The following is a 23,326-nucleotide window of genomic DNA, read 5'->3' as shown; positions in this document are numbered from 1 at the left end:
TTCAATGCTGTGACAAATTCGTCTCACAGTACTGTATGTCACCTATCATTCTCAACTACTTCCTTTTTCCTTTCTGTAATATTTTCTTCAAGTTCATTTCCCTTGTAGAACCCCATGTAAATTCCTCTCACCTTTTTCTTTTTCCCTTCTTAGCATAGTACTGGTTCATCATCATTTTTCTCAATATTCATATTGTCACTTCTCTTTTCCCAGAAGGTCTCTCTCTGAACTTCCTATAGATGGTACGTATCTTTCCAATAGTTGTGTGTGCTTCTAAATCTTGGCATTTGTCCTCTAGCCATTCCTGCTCAGCTATTTTGTATTTTCTGCCAGACATTTTTACATGTCCACATTCCCTTTAACCTGTGTTGTGCTATTTTTCTTTTTATTTTCTCCTTTTGTCAATTAAAGTCAATACCTCCTGCGTCATCAAAAGATTTTTACAAGGTCTTTTCTTTCTACCTATTTGATTCTTTGCTGCATCAGTCAAACATTGCCTAATGCTTCCTACAAAACTGTCAACAATCTCTGGTTCTTTCAATGTATTTGCGTCCCATCTCCTTAATGTTTACCTTTTTGCAATTTACAATGTACAATTCATAACCAACAAGTTGTGGTACATGTCCACATCTGCCTATGGAAATGTCTCAGTTTAAAATCTGGTTCGCAAATCTCTCTTACCATTATGTGACCAACAGTAAACCTTCCAGGTCTCTTCCACATAATATTACATCAAGAGTTAGCAATGATTAAAGTATGCTCTTTACTAAATTCTACCTGACAGACTACTCATTCATTCCTTTCCCCCAGTCCATGTTCTGCTGTTTTTCCTTCTCTTCCTTTCTCCTAATATTGAATTCCAGTCCTGCATCACTCTTAAATTTTCATCTTCCTCAACTATGTGAATAATTTATTTTGTCTTACAACTATTATAAAGGTAAACAGGGTCTTTTTTCATAAGATCTTCTTGTCTGCTATTCACTAGCTATTTTCTGCTCCTAAAATGAAGCGTTAGTCATTAATATAGATGTACTATGCAAGTGAAGCCTGACGATTGTGACATGATGGTATATACCCCTCATGGTCCTTAGGAAACCTTAAAAAAGATGTGGTATCATCTTGTTGCTGCATTTATTGGACTATTCAGTGCTCCCATTTGTAAAAACTATTACACACACAAAAATAAACTACTATTTGCTTTCACTTTCACGATCACACCCAACTCAACAGTTTTACTTACTGACCACTTGGCATGCCACTGGCACAGTAGGCAACCAAATCGAGGCGAAGTGTCATGACTGTTATGTTAGACTATGGGAAAGATCAATTTGGATTCAGGAGAAATGTAGGGACATGCAAGGCAATGCTGATCCTACGACTTATCTTAGAAAATGCGTTAATGAAAGGAAACCTACATTTATGGTATCGGTAGACTTAGAGAAAACTTTTGACAATGTTGACTGGAACATTCTCTTTCAAATTTTAGAGGTGACAGGAGTAAAATACAGGGAGCAAAAGCCTATTTATAATTTGTACAGAAACCAGATGGCAGTTAGAAGAATCTCCCATCCCTGATGCTATTCAATCTGTACACTGAACAAGCATTAAGGAAACCAAATAAAAATTTGGAACAGGAATTAAAGAAATAAAACCTCTGTGGTTTGCTGATGACATAGTAATTCTGTCGTAGACAGCAAAGAACTTGGAAAAGCAGCTGAATGGAATGGACAGTGTTTAGAAAAGAGGATATAAGATGAACATCAACAAAATCAAAACAAGGAAAGTGGAATGTAGTCAAATTACATCAAGTGATGCTAAGGGAATCAGATTAGGAAACAAGACACAAAGTACTAGGCGAGTTTTGCTATTTGGGCAGCAAAATAACTGATGATGGCCGAAGTAGAGAGAATATAAAATATAGACTGGCAATGGTAAGGGAAGTGTTTCTGAAGAAAAGATATTTGTTAACTTCAAATACAGATGTAAGTCTTAGAAAGTCTTTTCTGAAGGTATTTGTCTGGAGTGTGGCCTTGTATGGAAGTGAGACACGGGCAATAAACAGTTTAGATAGAGAGAGAATAGAAGCTTTTTAAATGTGAAACTACAGAAGAACGCTGAAGATTAGATGGGTCCAAGAGTGCTGAAGATTAGATGGGTCCATCATGTACCTAATGAGTAAATACTGAATATAACTGGTGTGATAAATTTGTGGCACAGCTTGACCAAAAGAAGTGACCAGTTGACAGGACATATTCTGAGACCTAAAGGGATCACAAATTTAGTACCTGAGAGAAGTATGGGACGTAAAAATCATAGTGGGAATACAGATTTGAATACAGTAAGCAGATTCAGAAAGATATGGGTTGCAGTAGTTATTTGGAGATGCAAGACTCTCACAAAACAGAGTAGCATGGAGAGGGGTCATCAAACCAATCTTCAGACTGAAGACCACAACAACAGTGAGAGCCCCTCTCTAAGGTTACTGATAAAATCAAGTCTGTGATTTCAAAGGCAAAAGAGAATTTTCATTCATAATGCTGAAAACATTAGGAGGAATTAGCCAATTAAAACACTGGGGTGGGGGAGTGAGGTTTACGGACAATTCAAATTGAATAGCTGATCTTATCTAGGAATCTGTAGCCCCTTCTATTTTTAATTTCAGTGAAGAATGGAAAATCCCCTAAAATTGCTCCACCTTAGGTGACAATCCAAAGAGGAATTCGCCATTTCATCATGAAATGCATCTGAACCTAAGGTGCTAGAACAGTCCAGACATCTGCAACCACTAAGGCAGAGTTTAAACATGCTTGGAATCCATCAAAACTTAAATTTAAAAAGAGATAGTTTATAGTTACCGGTACTTGAAACATCAACTCCTTACTGAAGACCAGTGAATAGAAAGCATATGAATGTATAGATACATTTTCAATTTGTCACAGTTTCTTGTTAAATATCTACCTCATTTTGAATGTCCCAGAATGATTAGCATGGTTATCATTATTGTTCCTTTCTGAAGGAATGTGATTTGTTGTAGTGATAGAAGTATTTGGTGGAAGGTCAGACAAAAAAGAAAATGGTATGACTCTAAGGCAGCTCAGGTACACTTCTAGACTGCTGCCTTAACTGGTTGCAATAATGTGCCTGTTTGATGGTTGGTATTCTTGTATGGTATTCAAAAGGTTCATGAAACTGAACAATTTCTCAAAAACACTTGAGATTGTTTCTTACTAGAGCAGCATTTATTACATCGATCTATGTACTACTATCATACAATAGTTTGAAAGAATAGTTGACCATGCACAGGACATTTGTACCCAGGTAGAATAGTACATAATGAGAGGGAACCTCCATGGTATACAGTCACTGTGATCAAACTTCTAAAGAAACAGAAATCACTGCATAATAGTTGTAAAACAAAGCATAGGGTTATAGATAGAAAGATGCTGAATGAAACAAGTCTGGCTGTCGAGACAAGAATGCATGATGCCTTCATGACCACCATAGCAGAGTATATTCAATGATATTTTACAAAACACGAAGAAATTCTGGTTGTATTAAAGTTAGTGTCCAGTCCCTGCAGAATGATATAGGAACTGAAATTGAGAGTAGCAAAGCAAAAGCTGAAATGCTAACTCCTTTCTCAAATGTTCCTTTACAAACCAAATGCAACATAATTGCCCCAATTTAATCCTAGAACCTCTGAAAAGCTGCATAAAGTAAGTATTAGTGTCAGCAGTGTTGAAGTCCCTCTTCTAACTCTCATAGATCCCTTGAACGAAAAACCGCACTCTGTTCTTGGGAGGAAAGAACAGGTGACACTCATCTACAAGAAGTGCAGTAGAAGTGGTCCACAAAACTATTATCTCTAAATAAAATAACCAAAGAATTCACTTTTATATCTGCACTGGCAAATCTAATCCTGAAACTGGAGTTGAACACCAGTGAAATACTAAATTCAGATTAGAACAGATATATAACAAGGATAGACTAGGCACCAGGTACTAAATTCATGAATGACTTTCACGAAATCCAGCCCTTTTCCTAGACTTCTTCAGATCTTTTCTTTCACCCCTCTTTCTTCCCCTTCAACCCTTCTGCCTGAAGGAGGAGCCACTGGCTCCAAAAGCTTCTTAATTGCAACCTCCTTTTACGTGTGTGTTCTGCCGCTGCTTGGTGAGTAGATTTTTTTATCTATCCAATTTAATTTTCTGTCAAAAATTGATCGTTTGTGTTGTTATATTTCAAATATCTGGTAGAAAGAATTCAGAAACTTTTGGTTAGCAAAATATGCAACACAGAAATATGATATGAATGACTTAAAATATTTTCAGAACAAGGTGCATATGAGATGTGTATAAACACCATTACATCACTTTACTGAACCAGAAAACCTATGTACCAGTGAATCCTTAGTATTGAATCATAACTTGGATGAACTATAAATAAGAGAAAAGAACGAAAAAAAAATTGGTTTCAATTGGAAGTACAAAAGCCTAGAAAGTAAAAGTGAGAAAACATTTTAAAACATAGACACTAAAATAAGAAAAGTCATACCATAATTTTAGATTTATACAGAGTGGACAACAACGGTCTAAGAAAAAAGCAGTAAGAGAACAAATGTCCAATTGTCTATGGAAAGAAGAAAGTGAAGAATAACTGAAATCAGAAAGAACTGAAATATGATTCTGCTCTTTACCTGCCCATGAAATTTTAATGAATAAATTCATAATTTGTGAAAGTAATGATTTGTAACCTGTAAGAGTGCAGATGCCATATTCTCGCCTTCCATTATATCATAGAGCCTTGGAAAGGTCAAGCCAAGTTTCTGACCACGATAGAACCCCAGCTTGTGTGGTTTATAGCCAGGCAAGCGAGTAACTCCTTCCCACGTCTCTTCTGTTGGTGTGCCAAGCACCTGCACAAAAAGAAGCATACAAATGTAATAGCTATGAAAAACAATTTCCGTAAGAAAATTTCATCTCCATAATCTACTCCATCAGTTCCAGGACTGATGAAGTATTGTCACACTCTCTTAACAGTTGCTGGAACATAATTCAAAGCAATGATATGAAATGAAATGCCCTGCAAGTGTTCCACAGAGATATTTAATACTATTTGTGTTCTGATTAGTAACAGTTTGCAGTCTTCATTACATGTCTGTTCAAATACAGCATGCAACTGTTAAACACTTTAGTGCCACTGAAAATGAATGTCAAAACATTCATTCAACTGATTACTTGCAGGAGATTCTCACTGCCCATCTTGCATTACATTTCACTCACAGGACCGTTCCCAATAATACAAACTTCTTTACAGTTAAGATCAGTGAACCACAGCCCTAAACAGACCCCAACTTGATCATCTTAGATTGATATAAAGGCTCCTCCATTGTGGCCATGAATCATATCAGCTAGCAGATGGTCTCTCTCAATGGTCATGCCTCTTCCACCAGCATGCCTTGCCACAGCAATGAAATACCAAATGCTCAACAGAATCTCCAAAACCTCCACCCCCTCAACCCTCCCTGCAATTCCCTCTAGCTTCAATACAAAGCCCAAAATTCACAAACCTAGCCTACCTGTATGCTTCTATGTAGCTGGTTACTGTGCTCCCACAGAAAAGATCTCTGTCCCAGTTTACCAACTTTCCCAATCGTTGCCTGTAGCATAAGGCCCTGTAGCAAGAAAACCATGAACTTTCTTCACTGACTCAACACAATCAGCATAGTTCCTAGCCCATTACCAACCACCTCCCTGACTGTCACCACTGACATCACCAAACTGAACTTCAGCATCTTCAACACTCACTCAGAGCCATGCTGCATCAACCATTATCCTTACAAAATACTACCAATATGAAACCCACTACCTCATTCCATATTCAGATGATCAACTATGTCCTTCATGACAGCTACTTTCTTGGAAATACATTCTAATAAAACCATGGCATAGTCACGGCAGTCACATGGCGTCCTATTAAGCCAATTTTTTGATAGGCCATCTAGATGGATGATTCTTAACTGTCTAAGAATCTAGAGCATTATTATGAAAAAGAAAGTTGCCACTCACCATATAGCGGAGATGCTGAGTCGCAGATAGGCATAACAAAAAGACTGTCAGAAATAAGCTTTCAGGCAGCAGGGCCTTTGCCACACACACTCCCCCCCCCCCCCCCCACACACACACACACACACACACTCCCACCCCCACCCCCCCACACACCACCCCCCCCCACCCCCCCACACCCCACCCCCCACACACACACACCCCACCCCACCCCCCCACCCCCCCCACACACACACCCCCACCCCACCCCCCACACCCACACACACACACACACACACACACACACACACACACACACACACACACCCACACCCCCCCACACTCCCCCCCCCACACCCACACCCCCCACACCCCCCCCCCCCCCCCGCACATACCCCCCACACCCACCCTCACAGCTTTATTTCCACCAGTATATCTTTCCTACTTCCCAGATTCCACAGTTCTCTGGAATAGTTTGTGGGAACAGTCCTCCTGAAAGAAAGAGTATAGCAGTCAAATGGCCTAGACACAGCCTAGGGGATTGTTTATAGAATGAATTTTCACTCTGTAGTAGTGTGTCCATTTTGAGAACATGTCATGTCATAGGTCATGCCTGGATACTCCGTCGGTATAGCATTTGACTGCAAAAGGGAAAGGTTCCAGTATTGTGTTTAGCTCTGGCACATAGTTTTAATCTGACAGGATGGTTCATCCTAGTACATCTTTATGTCATGCATACTCCCAGCCCCTTACCATTTGGGTCGTGCACTATCTGACCAAAAATTTTGAGATGGATTTTATTCCTGGCATATAAGCGATGGACATCAGAGCAGTAAATACAGTGGCAGTGTGAACTAACAACAGATGTTTAGTTGACCAGTTAGTTGTAAGTAGGCAGTGTTAAGTAGTGGGTGTGTAACCATAGTGTGTCAATGTTGTTGTTGCTTCTGTTATTTTTTTGTATGGGGCACTGATCAGTGCCCTTAATTAAACTGCCTGGGCAAGCTATCCATTCAGAGCACACTGACCTCCACTTCCCATCACCTTAAGGTTGAAGCCACGTTACACTGATGTCGATATCAGCGAGGCTGGTGGGGAGATCTCCAGCCAAAGTGTGTGTGTGTGTGTGTGTGTGTCTATATATATATATATATATATATATATATATATATAATGGAAGGAAACATTCCACGTGGGAAAAATTATATATAAATACAAAGATGAGGTGACTTACCGAACAAAAACGCTGGCAGGTCGATAGACACACAAACAAACACAAACATACACACAAAATTCAAGCTTTCGCAACAAATTGTTGCCTCATCAGGAAAGAGGGAAGGAGAGGGGAAGACGAAAGGAAGTGGGTTTTAAAGGAGAGGGTAAGGAGTCATTCCAATCCCGGGAGCGGAAAGACTTGCCTTAGGGGGAAAAAAGGACAGGTATACACTCGCACACACGCACATATCCATCCACACATACAGACACAAGCAGACATATTTAATAATGTCTGCTTGTGTCTGTATGTGTGGATGGATATGTGCGTGTGTGCGAGTGTATACCTGTCCTTTTTTCCCCCTAAGGCAAGTCTTTCCGCTCCCGGGATTGGAATGACTCCTTACCCTCTCCTTTAAAACCCACTTCCTTTCGTCTTCCCCTCTCCTTCCCTCTTTCCTGATGAGGCAACAATTTGTTGCGAAAGCTTGAATTTTGTGTGTATGTTTGTGTGTCTATCGACCTGCCAGCGTTTTTGTTCGGTAAGTCACCTCATCTATATATATATATATATATATATATATATATATATATATATATATATATAAAGATGAGGTGACTTACCGAACAAAAGCGCTGGCAGGTCGATAGACACACAAACAAACACAAACATACACACAAAATTCAAGCTTTCGCAACAAACTGTTGCCTTTTTCCCACGTGGAATGTTTCCTTCCAATATATATATATATATATATATATATACACACACACACACACAACCAAAACATACTGAATTGAAAATGGCACACTACAAACTTCACAAAGTAGTGGATCCTCGTGTCGGAGGAGGAAACTGTGCATTAGTGGGTAATGTCCTATGCCCAGTTTGGTGTGGTTCACTTTAATTCCAGTACACCTGCATGGTCGATTTATGTGATGGCAGTTTGTTGTCCATCAGTTCCAACCATTTGGTTTTGAAATGATGCATGGCTCTTCTTTGAACAAGAAGACAATAGTGCCAGTGGACAGCAAATCAATGCACAACAACATCCCTACATGCTGCTTTGTCAGCTGCACCATTTCCCTGTATTCCGATACACCAAGGTACCCAGCAAAAGACCATCTCCTTGCCTCTGTGTTGTATCAACTGTGAAGTGTCATTTATGATCTGAATCAACTGGTCTACTGGATACATTTGGTGGACAGTGTGGAACTAGTCAGAACAGACGAGAAACTTCATACTTAACTTCACACTTAACTTCATACTGCGATGCCTCTGAATCCACTCCAGTGCCATTCTAATGTCTGTATCAGAATTTGTAAAGTATTCCACAAGGCATAGTATGAAAACCCTATAACAGAAAACAGCTTCCCTTGCTGGATGCTATCCATATACAAAATGATAAAACTGCGGCACACACTAAGGAAACAGGTTTGTAAAAACATGATGCGGAACAAGAGTTTTCTTGTACTGTATGAATCAAACTCACTTTTGCCCTCTGAAGATGCTATGCAGGCGATTTGTTCTTTCCCTGGCTGCATATTTGGAGCAATGAGCCAGTCAGTAGCACAAATCCCAAATGGCTTGGTCACATGGGGTTAATTCCTGAACAGCCACTCGAAGTTGGGATGAACTGCCACTCTAAATGTCAATGAGACAATTCTAAGATTTTAAGGGCCTGTTGAGCTAGGAAAAGGCAGTCCTCAATATGAAACAGTGGTTCTGCACACAGACTTTGAACTGTGCTGGTCTGATAGGCTCCAGTTGATATCCAAATCCTCTCATGGTTGAAAGTATCTAACACCTTGAGAGAAGTAGTGTGTGCTGAGCAATGAACTATCTGAGAAATGTCCTAGATGAGATTCTGTCAGCTCCCCAAGCCTTTCTGCTGAGACATTTCAAAATATTCATTAAGTTTATGCTCTTTGTCCACAGGTCTTTCAGGTGCAGGAGCCAAGTTAATTTGGTGTCAAATAGTAAGATAGCAATTGCACATTGTTCTTAATATTTAAAATATTGTTCACCATTGTGAGCTTTTAATTGGTTAAAACTTCAATGAGCACAGTTAAAACTGAAAAGGAGTCTTGTGTAGTGATAAACTAAAACCAGTTTTACTTGGCCAAGCTTCAAGCCTCCCGATGGTCAATCGTAGTTGGCTCATTGTATCTTAAGATTAGAGCAAGAGGAGAAGATTGCAAAGTCATCCACAAATGAAGATCATGTAAATGGGCTCCTGACTGCAGAAGAGATGCCACTGATAGCAGTTGTAAACAATGTGACACAGAGTACACTGCCTTGGAAGACACCCACTCTCCTGAATAAAGCAGTCACACAGTTCATCACCAACATGATAAATAACTCTCAAGGAAGGATTGGATAAGAAGAGGCAGGTATACAGGTAGTTCCCATTCATGAAGTTTGTGCTGGATGCTGTACCTACAAGTGGTATCTTTTGCTTTCTGAAGATCAAAAAACATATTGACCAAATGGTTTTGGCATAATGAAGACTCCTGTATCACCTCTACAGTAGAATTATTTTGTCAAGGGCATAATGATAGCACTTGAAACCACACTGGGAATGGTAGAGGTGACCTCAGGATTTGAGGAGCCAGACAAGGCGGCAGTTGACCATGCCCTTAAAAGTCCTACTCATAAAACTGGTAAGAGGTACACTCTAGTACGGCACGATCCTTGCTTGATTATTAATAATACCTCTTTCTGAAAGGCTGGGAGTACTGTCCATCAAACCACATCTGATTGAAACAAAACAGAAGCTTGCCTTCGGCTTCAGAGCACAGAAGACTGAGTATGGCATAATGAATCTGATCCAGCCCTGTAGCATATGTCTCGCTGCAGACGAAGCAGAACTCAGCTCTCACATGGGGAATGAAAGATTGCAGACCATATCATTACACGAGATGATGTGGAGCATCCTCCTCTCCAGTCCTGTAGAAAATCTGCACCTCAACTGTTTGAATGAGGCATTGACAGTACAAAAGTGTTCAATTAAAGCCCAAGTCATGTCTTCTTGTGTCAACAAGGCCAGAAGAGGAGGTTTCTCATGTTTGACTGAACACCACCTTACTTATGTCCAAACTCTATCAGTTAAAGTGGACCGATTAACGAAAGTTGTGAATTCCTTCCAGGAGTTTCTCTTCTGTTCTTTTATCACTCACTTTGCTTGCACTCTCAAAGAGCTGAAGACATGAAGATTTTCTTAGTTGCAGGTGTCTAAATTTCCGCAAAGTGTTTGCCTGGCTCAGATTGTCAAGTGACATTCTTTGTCCCATCAGGAAACAGGCCATCATCTGAGGTGGTTGCTAGATGGGGGAATTGGAATCAGCAGCAGCATGGTTGGCCACAGAGATAATATGGTCCACCATCTCCTGGGTACATTCCATTCATTCAAAGATGGCCTGCTGACTGTACTGCAACAAATTTGCCCTTTGAAGCATCCACTTTGCAGTCTCCTGTCAACTGCCGTCTGAATGAGCAGGTGGGTTCACACGAGACAGTGGTCACTGGAATGCTAATTTGTGGCCACTTCCCACTGAAATGAGTCACCAATAGTTGGGGAGAAAAAATGAAGGTAAGTGGTTGAAAAAGATCCTGTAGCTGTAGAGAAGTGTCTCGTCTGACCAGATTTCAAAAGGCAGATACACACTAAATGGACAAGGCTCTCAATAATTTGACTCCTGGGCATGTGGTAACTGAGCCCCACAGCATATTGTGAGCATTGAAGCCCTCAATAATGAGGTACGGGCAGGGGAGTTTCCAAAAGAGGTCTGTCGGTGCCTCAGATCCTAGGAGCTTAGCTACTTGGTGTGACTTGGCAGTTTCAACAAGAGTTATTCTGTTATGGAGTTATTAAATACTTTAAGGACCCACCAATATCCAAGAATGCTTAAGGACCCACCAATATCCAAGAATGCTTTAAAATATAGAAAGGGGAGACCTTTCCTAATGTTCCCTCTGTTCTCTCAATAACAATGAAAATGTTACAGCAGACTCGTGCCCTGTTTCTGTAATTCTGAGACTACTACTTGGGTGGACTGACCTTCCAAGCTCTCTTTGTTGGGTAGGTGTCAATACTACCTGATGGTACACACATCCTGTCAGGAGCAGATCTGAGTTGAGATATCTCCATTGGAATCCCACAAGCCGCTACGCCCCAGACGTTGCCCGCTAGAGGCTGTGTTACTTTTCTGTTGAAAATCGTCATGGGAGACGAGACTTAGCGTTGTCAATATGAACCTACCACAAAATTACAAAGTGCAGAAATTCACATGAAGGGTCAATGCTTTGTTGATGTAACCAACATTCAAACCAAAGTGATAAGCAAGTTCTATAACATCCCAATGGAGGACTTTTCTGAGTTTCTCATGGTTGTGCGAATTTTTTATTACTCCAGTTTCAAAACTTTTTGAGCTTATAGGGTATCCCACAAGGGCATGCTAGATGTAAGACCTGCCTCCATACACTTACCTAGCACATTCTATTCTAGTTGTGTGAGAGGCATGTAATATCCATCACAGGCAGTGCCTTGTGTGGAAGTGGGCATGTCATATAATCATTGTTGTACCCTTGCACAGCCCTTTACATAGGTATCATCACTCAGATGAATGGTGGCAATCAAACTGCAATGAAGAGTTTTACTGAATACCCAATGGCAGGAAATGGCACTGAGCATAACTTTTTTTACTTCAGTGGCTGCTTCACTACTCATTTGATCTGTATCTTTATCTTTACTGTGGTATACTTACAGGATACAGTTCTTGAAGAACATCATTTGTAGGAAAAAATATATTTACCATAAAAAGAAGATTAGACACTGACCTTGAAAATTTTATCCAGCTGGTCATACGTATCCCGAACTCCCGGGAACGTAGGTACACCTGTGATCATTTCAACAAATATACATCCAACACCCCACATATCTAATGAGGTGGAATACTCTGTACTGCCAAGCAACACATCTGGTGGGCGATACCACAGAGTGACTACTTCATGGGAGTAGGTGTGTGAGGGCACTGATTTTGCACGGGCCAGGCCTGTAACAGAAATGTTTATTATACATATGAATACATTTGATAGAAACTAACACGGTAAAAAAACTGGAAATTATACAATGGACCAGAAGAGATTCTGGTATGGGAAGTGGAGGCTACTGGTAGTTATCACTGACTGACTTCTTCCTCTGTCTGAAGGTGTTTCTGTAGCTACTTTGGAACAACTGAAGATTGTTATTCACACCCACAGCCACGAAAAAAAGCAAGTGTAAAACATTAGTATTAGATCTCTAAACTTTACATTTCAAATTGCCACACATTTTTTTGCGAATTTCTGTCCTGATTTTGTACTGAAATTAAATTTTGTTACTATTGGTGACATTTAGTTTTGTACCTACAGTCACACTCAAAGAGATCAAGCACTAAAATAACCACACTTGCCAATTGCTCGTGATGTGTGGTCACCTTGTATGGGGAATGGGAGAGTGGGTGCCACTGCCCGTAGGACAAGGACTATCCAGAAAATAACATAGATTTTCACGTAACGTGAGAAATAGCGGAAGGAATGGGACAGCTGTTGCATCGAATCGTTCACGAGGTCAGTGTTCTTAGAGTGCAAAAGTGAGAAAGACACATTTCTTCTCATTTACCTACAATAACCATCAAAAATGAACACTGTACCTGAAAAACTCTAACCCTGAAATTCACTCCATGTAATGCAACTTTAAGTGGAGAAAAAAAATCTCAAATATTTTGGCTTTCATCACAGAATTTGGACTGTATGTGGGTCAAAGGTAACAAGTGAAGGGGCTGTGCATCAATGATTGCGTTTAAGAGTGAAAGGCAAATTTCATGATGATAACAGATGCGGCCATCTGTGTGTTGTCAGTGAGATGCGGCCGTCTGTGTGTTGTCAGTGACAAACATGACGAAAAATTTTGTGAGAACCAGCATTTAATGAGATCTCAATGTGACAACTTTCTGCTGATTTCTGCGCTTATGTTCTCCAGATGATCATGACTAAACAGTTACGGTAACATAAGGTCTGTGCTCAGTGGGTCCCACAATTTCTGAGAAAAACTAAATCCATTCTTTATCTGATTCTCTCTTATTTATTTATTTAGTTATTTACAATACAGAAATAGAAGGTTCATCAAATAGAACTGTTACTGGCAAAGAATTTCTGATATTAAACAGTGCAGTCAGTGATGACAAAACACCCTGCCTCACCCAACAAGAAAGCATATGAAGTTGTCACCATGCAATGTAACAACTATAATTTTTTAAATTTTTTTATGGTACAGGAATACGATGCAGGGGACAGAATATAAAGATAATGTATGCGTAATTCATTTCAAACTCTTGTACCCAATTATAATTTCAGTTTCAAAGCATTCTTACACACAACAAATTAGTATCGTCCTGCCATCCATATCATAATTACCAACTACATAAATACAGTTTCATAGGAATGATACCTTAAACTATTTTTCTTTGGATGTATTAAAAGCAGTGAAATAACTGAAATTATTAAACAATGGAAAGTCACAGGATGGGATAGACCCATGGCTGTTCTACTTGTGACTGTAACCCAGTCAATCACAAAACATTTTTGGTTACAATAACGTAGTCACTGACAAATAATTTGGGTCCTTGCTAGTTCTAATGTGTATCATCAGTTATTCCTGTACTGACATTTACCTGACATTTAGGTAACAACAATATTAGAAGGACAAATTGCTACTTACTACATAGAAGTGCCACAGTTCCAGACAGGCACAATTAAAAGACTGCCGAGTCTTCATACTTAGTTACATTCATTTTACTAGCATGTTCTAAACATTAAAACTGATATTTCCTGTTTTATAATCATAATATGCACATTGCTGACATGGTTTCTTGTAACTGAAAGTTGCCAGAAAGGGCAATATATTATGTTGTATTTTGAAGACAGGAGTGAACAGGGAATGAGGCAGGCATGGGGACACTAATTTTATACAACAAATTTAATTTAGTTACAGTTTCCCAACAGCTTATTACTACATCTGCAATTTCTGCAGAAAATGGAGAATTGGAAGAGTTTAATGCGGAATATAAATTTCAGAAGTTCACAAGTGTTGCTATCATCTTTTATGGTATTTCCACGTTTTGCTTCTGACTATTTCAGTGTTTTGATCAGAAAAGTTCAACTTCTTAGAACTTCTAATGCAGTTTTCTTGGATTCTATACTAGTTTTATAATGATAGAATACTTAAATATTACATTAGAAATAAGACAGTAAACATTTTCATACCAAAGTCGGCTAATTTGAGCTCTCCTATCTCACTGATGAGTAGATTTTGAGGTTTGACATCACGGTGCAGGACACGACGGCGATGGCAGTAAGCCAGGCCACGAAGTAGTTGAAAAAGGAACAGTCGCACATTACGTGGTTCCAGCCCACCACTATGCTTCTCCATATACTGAGAGAGGTCAGTGTGCTGTGACAGAAAACAGCTATTTAATTTGCAAATTTCAGGAATATTAGTAGAATGAACAACAACTAAAATGATTTTTGTGCATTTAGAAACTACACTGTTACTTTTGTTGCAAAAACTCAATTACATTATGGTACCAACACAAACACAATACAGTTAAATATGATTCTGAAGATGGTAGTTGAAGGTGTATAATCCAGGCGAAACCACAGCCATTCCATTACTGAATATAAATAGTACAATAACAATAACTCAAGGATGGAAACAATTAACAAACCACAGGAAAGGCAACCATTCATGACTAAGTAGCCTGTGTACGAAAATATACACATCAATCGAATATAGGTAGTCACCTTTCCTCGCTTATTTATTATAAAGATAGAGGAATACTTGAGAACAACCAGAGTTCGCGTTTCCCTTCACCAGTATTTGTCTTAGCAAAGTGCCACTCTGAGGATGGAAAAATAAAAACAATTATGCCACTTACCACATATTCAAAAACAAATGTAAGTGTCTCCCGCGTGTGCACAATATCGTGCAATGTTACTATATTGCAGTGCTTCAACTCCTTAAGCAGAGATGCCTCTCGTATGGCTGTGAAAGGGGCACCTTCCTGCTCTTGTAATCTGATCTCCTTTAAGGCCACAACTTGGTTCGTCAGGCTGAAAAATGAAAAACACAAAGAAATCTTTATGAACAACAGTACTGACCAAATTGATGTTGGGGTTTATACATAGTTATGTAACAGCATCATAGTGACAAAATATGATTTTATTACTACTTAGAATTAAGTGTTAATATACCGTGGAAAAAGAATAAAATTGTAAAGTAGTAAGAAATTATACAGTGACAAAGTATAACAAAAAGATATTCTCACAACTTACTTGCTGTAACCTTTGAAGACAGTCGCATATGATCCCTCTCCCAGCTGTTCCAGTTTAATGTACGCCTCTGACTTGCCAAAAGGCGAATCACCCTGCAATGGACAATCACGGATTTGAGTATAGAATGAGGATTACATCACATATTTGCTACATTAAATGTAAGAGCAGAATAAAACACAGTAAAAACCGATGCATTTAAACTCCTGCGTATGCATGGTAAATGTGAACTAAGTACTCTGAGGTCACGTTGTCAGCTACTGAATCTGCTTGCAATCACACTGAAAGGGGACCAATGCATATGAACTACTGCTGCCAATACTCTGAGCAATATTGCAACCAAGTGTTCCCTGCTGGCACCTGAAACATTCAACGGCGCAAGGAGGCATATTGCAGAAATGTCGTGAACCTATTTTCACATTACATTTCGAGAGGATATGACCACATACGTCCCTGGAATTCAAAGACTGACTTTTTGCCAGTGCATGCTCAGAAAGCTCAAGGTGCCACAACGACCCATACTGAAGTCTCACCTTAGTCCTCAAAGCCAAAAAGCTAAGCAACAGCATTGGCTGTAATTGTGTGCTGCACGTTGTATTACCAAACTATAAATACCAAATAGGACAAAGAGGGGATTGAGAATGTATATACGAGTGAAAATGGGAACACATTGTCACAAGCTGGTTGTACTCACAAGAATTCATCACAGAAATGCTGAGAAACTAACTGGCAGACACTTGAATATATACTGCATGTCTCTCACAAGAACCTACTTACAAACATTCACTCATCAGTATGACTTGAGGAAATTTAGGAATCACTCCAGTAAAGATGGCAAAGAAAAATTATACTAATTACAGCTCCATAAGAAAATGGAATGGAAATAAAACTATAATATGATGTAGAATGGCAGATATCCTTCACCTACAGAAGTATATGCGGAACAGTCGAGCATGTGTGGAGGTAGCCTCAGGCTAGTTTTAACTAACCTTGTGTTTAGATATGAGTCTGCTGGAATGTGGCAGATCTGTAGCTTCTTCAGATACAAGATCTGGTTCACTCAACAAGCTATAATTGGGCCTTATGGTTAAAGTGAAGATCGAAACCGGTGCAACTTAACTTCAGTCTCATGTTCAGGTATTTAACTCACTCTCTTGTGGTGGCACACAACTTTCAGATACTCTATTCTAATTTTGGTGGTGGAACAGATTTCCATCACAGAGAGAGAGAGAGAGAGAGAGAGAGAGAGAGAGAGAGAGAGAGAACATACACCGACATTTCCCGTTAATGTTCTGGTTTAAATTCCGAACCTATCTGCAGTGTCTCATTGAGTGAGGGCATGTAACACTGTTAATGGTGATTCATCCGCTGAATAGGGACGTTAAGCTCGACGACCAGCACAGTGCTGATCCATAACAGTACGCTGTGCTTTTATACATATGTGAATAAAGAAGCTGCACAGACCTCGGTAAGATTTAAAAGTGATGAAAAATATTAGAAATGTGTTTTGAAAGTTTAGAAAAGTAAAATTGTGTGCTTCACAAAAAGCAGGGAAGTAATGCCCTATGACTACAGCACCCATGTATCGTTACCGTAGGGATCGTGGAGACGAAATTAGACTCATTATAGCACGCACAGAGGCATTTAAACAGTCATTCGTCCCGTGCTACATATGCAATTGGAACGGGAAGAAATTCTAACATTTAGTAACATGCCAAGCACCCTCTGCCATGCACTTCACATTGGTTTGCAACGTGTGGATGAAGATGTAGATAAACGCGATGCTATGCAATCGGAATGGCGACTGAAAATTTGTGGCAGAAGTCGTCTTCGGTAGCCTAATGGCGAAAAGCACAAGACCAGGTTCGAGTACACAGTTGTTTCATCTGGTCCCTCCACTGCAACCACGCCACAGTACGCGCGCACATCATCCACACACAACTGAAGCTTCGTAGAAGTTCGCACTAAGATCACGGCAGTCAACTTCCAGTAAGACTTACCATCGGTTTGCAGCACAGTTCTTGAACATATTCTCACTTCGGATACAGTAAACTTCCTTGACACGAAAGAGCTTCTGTCCACAAATCAGCACGGTTTTATAAACATTTACATCTACATGGTTACTCTGCAATTCACATTTAAGTCCCTGGCAGAGGGACTACTACTCTACCATTCCACTCTCGAATTGCGCGTGGGAAAAAGGAACACCTAAATCTTTCCGTTCGAGCTGATTTCTCTTATTTTATTATGATGACCATTTCTCCCTGCGTAGGTGGGTGTCAACAAAATTTTTAAGCATTCGGAAGAGAAAGTTGATGATTGAAATTTCGTAAATAGATTTCGCCGCAGAGAAAACCGCGCCTCCCCAACTCGCGAATCATATCAGTGACACTCTCATCCCTATTGATCGATAACACGAAACGAGCTGCCCTTCTTTGCACTTTTTCGATGTCCTCCGTCAATCCTACCTGGTAAGGATCCCATATCACGCAGCAATATTCCAGCAGCGGATGGACAAGCGTAATGTAGGCTCTCTAGCGGGTTTGTCGCATCTTCCAAGTGTCCTGCCAACAAACCGCAGTCTCTGTTTCGTCTTCCCACAATATTATCTATGTGGTCTTTCCAATTTAAGTTGCTCGTAATTATAATTCCTAGGCATTTAGTCGAATTGACAGCCCTCAGATTTGTGCGATTTATCGTATACCCTAAATTTATCGGCTTTCTTTTAGTACCCATGTGAATGACCTCGCACTTTTCTTTGTTTAGCGCTAATTGTCACATTTCGCACCATACAGAAATTCTCTCTAGATCATTTTGTAATTGGAATTGATAGTATGATGATTTTACTAGACAGTAAATTACAGCGTCATCTGCAAAAAATCTAAGGGGGCTGCTCAGATTATCACCTGTATCATTTATATAAATCAGGAACAGCAGAGGGCCTATGGCACTACCTTGCAGAACGCCAAATATCACTTCTGTTCTACTCGATGAATTACCGTCGATCACTACAAACTGTGACCTCTCTGAGAGGAAATCACGAATCCAGTCACACAACTAAGACGATACGTCATATGCACACAATTTGATTAATAGTCGCTTGTGAGGAATGGTATCAAAAGCCTTCTAGAAATCTAGGAATATGGAATCGATCTGAGATCCCTTGTCGACAGCACTCATTACTTCATGGTAATAAAGAGCTAGCTGTGTTGCACAGGAACGGTATTTTCTGAATGCATGTTGGTTATGCATCAATAAGTCATTTTCTTCAAGGTGATTCATAATGTTCGGGTACAGTATATGCTCCAAAATCCTACGGCAAATTGAAGTCAGTGATATAGGTCTGTAATTCAATGGGTTACTCCTATTTCCTTTCTTGAATATTGGTGTGACCTGTGTAACTTTCCAGTCTTTAGGTATAGACCTTTCGTCAAGTGAGTGGTTGTATATGATTGCTAAGAAAGGCGCTATTGTATCTGCATACTCTGAAAGGAACCTGACTGGTATACCATCTGGACCGGAAGACTGTCTTTAAGTGATTTGAGTCGTTTCGCAACACCTAAGATATCTACTTTCATGTTACTCAAGCTAACAGCCATTCTGGTTTCGAATTCTGGAATATGTACTTCTTCTTCTTCTTTCTTGAAGGAATTACGGAAAACTGTATTTAGTAACTCCGCTTTAGTGACACCATCATCGGTAACATTTCTAGCGCTATCGCGCAGTGACGATATTGACTGTTTTTGCCACTGGTGTAATTTACATACGACCAGAATCTCTCTGGGTTTTCTACCATATTTTGAGACAATATTTCATTGTGGAAACTATTAAAAGCATCTCGCATTGACGTCCGCACTAAATTTCGAGCTTCCGTGAAACTTAGCCAGTCTTGGGAATTTTGCGTTCTTCTGAATTTGGCATGCTTTTTTCGTTGCTTCTGCAACAGTGTTCTGACGTGTTTTGTGTACCATGGTGAATCAGTCCCGTCTCTCATTAACTTATGCGGTATGAATCTATCTATTGCTGTCGGTATTGTATCTTTGAATTTGAGCCGCATCTGGTCTACACTTACATAATTGGCTTGGAAGGAATGGAGACACTCTTTTAGGAATGCATCAAGCGAATTTTTATCTGCTGTTATTAATAGATACATTTTGCGTTTTGGTTGATATGGTTTTGAGCCCCGCTACAATGACCTTGTGTTCACTAATCCCTGTATCCGTCATGACACACTATTAGATCAGGATTATTTGTGGCTAAAAGGTCAAGTGTGTTTTCGCAACCATTTACAATTCATGTGGGCTCATGAACTAATTATTCAAAGTGAGAAAACATTTAGTACAATTTCGGAAGTGGTTTTCTGTCTACCACCGGCTCTGAACATGTATTTTCGCCAACAAAAGTCTCCACCAATTATAACTGTATGAGGAGGATACTTGAAAGAGATTTTCACTCTGCAGCGGAGTGTGCGCTGATATGAAACTTCCTGGCAGATTAAAACTGCGTGCCCGACCGAGACTCGAACTCGGGACCTTTGCCTTTCGCGGGCAAGTGCTCTACCATCTGAGCTACCGAAGCACGACTCACGCCCGGTACTCACAGCTTTACTTCTGCCAGTATCTCGTCTCCTACCTTCCAAACTTTACAGAAGCTCTCCTGCTCAGAAATTTCTTCCTCAAATTAAGGCCTATATTTGATACCAGCCTGATTTTTTATACCAGTAGACTTCTCTTGGCAAGGGATGTCCTCCTTGCTTGTGCTAGTATGCTGCTTAACATCGTCTACTTTGGGATCAATTTTGATGTTAAACTTCTCGGTATTCTAATTTCTGCTACTTTTCCTTGCTTTTGTCTTTTGAGATTTCCTCGCAATTCATATTCTGTACTCATTAGACTGTTCATTCCATTTAACAGACCCTGTAGTTCTTCAGTTTCACTCAGGACAGCAATATCACAATCGAATCTTATCACTGATATCCTGTTACCCGGGATTTTAATCCCGCTCTTGAACCTTTCTTTTATTTCCGCCACTGCTTCTTCGATGAAAGACTGTATCATTGTCTTACCCCTTTATAATTCGAGCACTTCGCTCTTTGTCTTCCAATCATTGCTCACTCTTGTTTCTTGTACTTGCTGTATATCAGTTATCTTTCTCTATAGGTTAGTCCTATTTTCCTAAGATTTCGAACATCTTGCCCCCTTTTACAATATCGAACGCTTTTTTCAGGTCGGCAAATCTATCAACGTGTCTTGATATTTCTTCAGTCTTGCTCCCATTATCAAGCGCAATGCCAGGACTGCCTCTCTGGTGCGCTTTTTTAAGTCAAGTAAAACATGTAAAAGTGATTCATGTCAGTATGTCTACCCATTGTTCGGTTACAGTTATGAACTTTGATTCCGTTTGAGACTGTAGTAATCAGTTAAAACGCCCATTATGAACTACTTTTACTGAAGACAGGGCCTCGTCATCAATGGTACTTTTTATGCTTTTATTATTTATGATGTATCATTTAATGTGTTGTGCAAAAGTAGTAACAACTGTGCTGGTACGTAAGTGTGAGAAAGAGCGTTTTGTTTAGACTTTAGACATTCTCATCAATTATAGAGGTGTGATGTTCTGAGCTACGATGCTAAATCCTATGTTTATTTGACGGACGTTTCGCTGAAGTGGAGAAATGTAGATTCCGATCATACAACTAATTATCTCGGCCGTACTAGTATCACTACCATCGTTAATTAGAACACAATTACGACGGGAGTAAATGACTTTGCACTCAACTGAAGTTAAAACTGACACGTTGTGACGAACTGTTACCTATTCGTCACGGATATTACGAAGCACATACGGACATAAAGAATGCCCGAAACCAATTTTTAATAATTGGCAACGAATGCTGTACAATCGCAATGAAGTCATGAGATGTTTAATTGCCTCTTTCATTAGAACATGTTACGCGTTTCGGGATTACACTCATCTTCAGACATCACAAACTTCAACTCCTTCCTAACCAAGCAGGCGTACAGCCTTGACAACTCAAAGAATGTGTCGAATAACATATGACTGCGACATAAGCAGTCTTGAAGCAGAGCGTATACTCTGCTTCAAGGCTGCTTTTGTCGCATTCATATCGACACATTCTTTGAGTTGTCAAGGCTGTACGCCTGGTTGGTAAGGAAGGAGTTGAAGTTTGTGATGTCTGAAGATGAGTGCAATCCCGAAACGCGTAAAATGTTCTAATGAAAGAGCCAATTGAACATCTCATGACTTTATTGCGATTGCACAGCATTGGTCGCCAATTACTAACATAAAAATGATCGCAGGCGCCTCAGACGGGATTTAATGTCCTGTATATCACCAAATTTTACCCAGTGTCGAGTTGGGCCGTTTGGTTGCATCACTTTCAAGTGGTGATCTTTCTAGCTCTGCTGCGTGATGCAGAAAAAAAGATCTTAACTGAAATTCACGATTATTCTTTGATTCATTAGTGTGTCAGCCGTATGTCGCTGGAAAATTGTACTGACACATGGGAAGTATGGAATTGAACGAAGCAGAAAGGATAAACAAAAGTCACGAACTGTCTCCCAGACCGACAGTAGAACAAAAGCGAAACTTCCACAACGGGTGCCAGTCTGCACTATTCTGAAAAATGCCTCGTGAATCAGTATGAGGTGACAAGTTTATTGCTTCTGTTCAGGCAAGAATGACATGCCAGCCTCCTCCCTTTCATGTCGTCGGGGCAGAGGACGACAGGGTCACCATTCGCGTGTGCTGGGATGCCGCTGTTAACAGCCCCGCGCCAGTAAAACTTTACTGCAGCCGTTTCTGTCTTCCTTATTTATACGCGGTCACCCTTGCCGGCTTATAGCCGGCTGCAGCGAAGGCGAGGACACCATTCTGCTGGCGTATCAATAGGAAACCGGAGTATATGTCTACGAAAGCTATCCCGCGGCCATCTCTGGACCCACTGTCCTCAGTACTTTTTTCGCTCAGGGCTTTTCGCACCGAGCGCTCGCTGGCAGAAGCGGGTCGCGTGAATAATGCACCTGGCCGCTGACATGGTAGCGGAGCGACATAACACGTCGCCGTAGGTACTATATTTCTGATACAGCACCAAAAAACGGGACGTGACTTGGGGTATGATGAGACGAAAAAAGGGAGGCGGTACGTACAGACGACGAACGTACTTCAATGCTGCGGGAGCAAACGAGACCACGAGTGCTGTACAAATTCAAGCGAAAATGAAAACTGCTCTGATTCAGGCATGGGAACCTTTCCTAATTATGGAGACAAATTATTATTCTGTCTCCTAGTCCTGAGCGAACTAATTCACTGAACAGAATTAAAGTAAGTAGCTACTAAAAACTCTATTCTTTACAATGTTCTGGCGTAACCTTTACATAATTTCGTAATACAAATAATTGGCGTGAAAAATGCTGTTGTGCTTTAATTACGACATCGTAAATCTGACAATATTGCTTACATATATGCAGCGTAGAATATGTCGAGCTGGTTATACTTTCGCACATATGCGCTTTTGAGTGACAGGTGTTTTCCCCGAAAAGGTGCGCACACATGTGGGGTACGTCTCTCTCCCAGCAAGCAAAATTTATAAAACTCCTACAAAACAATATTGTTATGTTTATATTTCAGTCATGTTCAGGAGAATTAAAAGACTAATTTACAACTAACTATTAAGAAG

At 40.1% G+C, this 23,326-nt stretch overlaps 1 protein-coding gene across 2 annotated transcripts in view; it reads right to left on the bottom strand.

Moving 5' to 3' along the window:
• Positions 1-23,326, bottom strand: part of LOC124788083 (cyclin-dependent kinase 14) — a 709,064-nt gene that overhangs the window by 13,677 nt on the left and 672,061 nt on the right. For both annotated transcript variants that reach the window (XM_047255181.1, XM_047255180.1), the window contains exons 5-9: positions 15,631-15,722; positions 15,234-15,408; positions 14,563-14,749; positions 12,097-12,311; positions 4,754-4,915 (exon numbers count right to left, since the gene is read on the bottom strand). In XM_047255181.1, coding sequence (XP_047111137.1) covers positions 4,754-4,915; positions 12,097-12,311; positions 14,563-14,749; positions 15,234-15,408; positions 15,631-15,722 — 831 coding nt within the window. The remainder of the gene's footprint in view (positions 1-4,753; positions 4,916-12,096; positions 12,312-14,562; positions 14,750-15,233; positions 15,409-15,630; positions 15,723-23,326) is intronic.

Source organism: Schistocerca piceifrons, chromosome 3 (genome assembly GCF_021461385.2).
Source record: "Schistocerca piceifrons isolate TAMUIC-IGC-003096 chromosome 3, iqSchPice1.1, whole genome shotgun sequence".
Taxonomy (NCBI): Eukaryota; Metazoa; Arthropoda; class Insecta; order Orthoptera; family Acrididae; genus Schistocerca; species Schistocerca piceifrons.
Note: the sequence above shows the minus strand (reverse complement) of the source record. Positions and strands in the feature narration are given on the sequence as shown.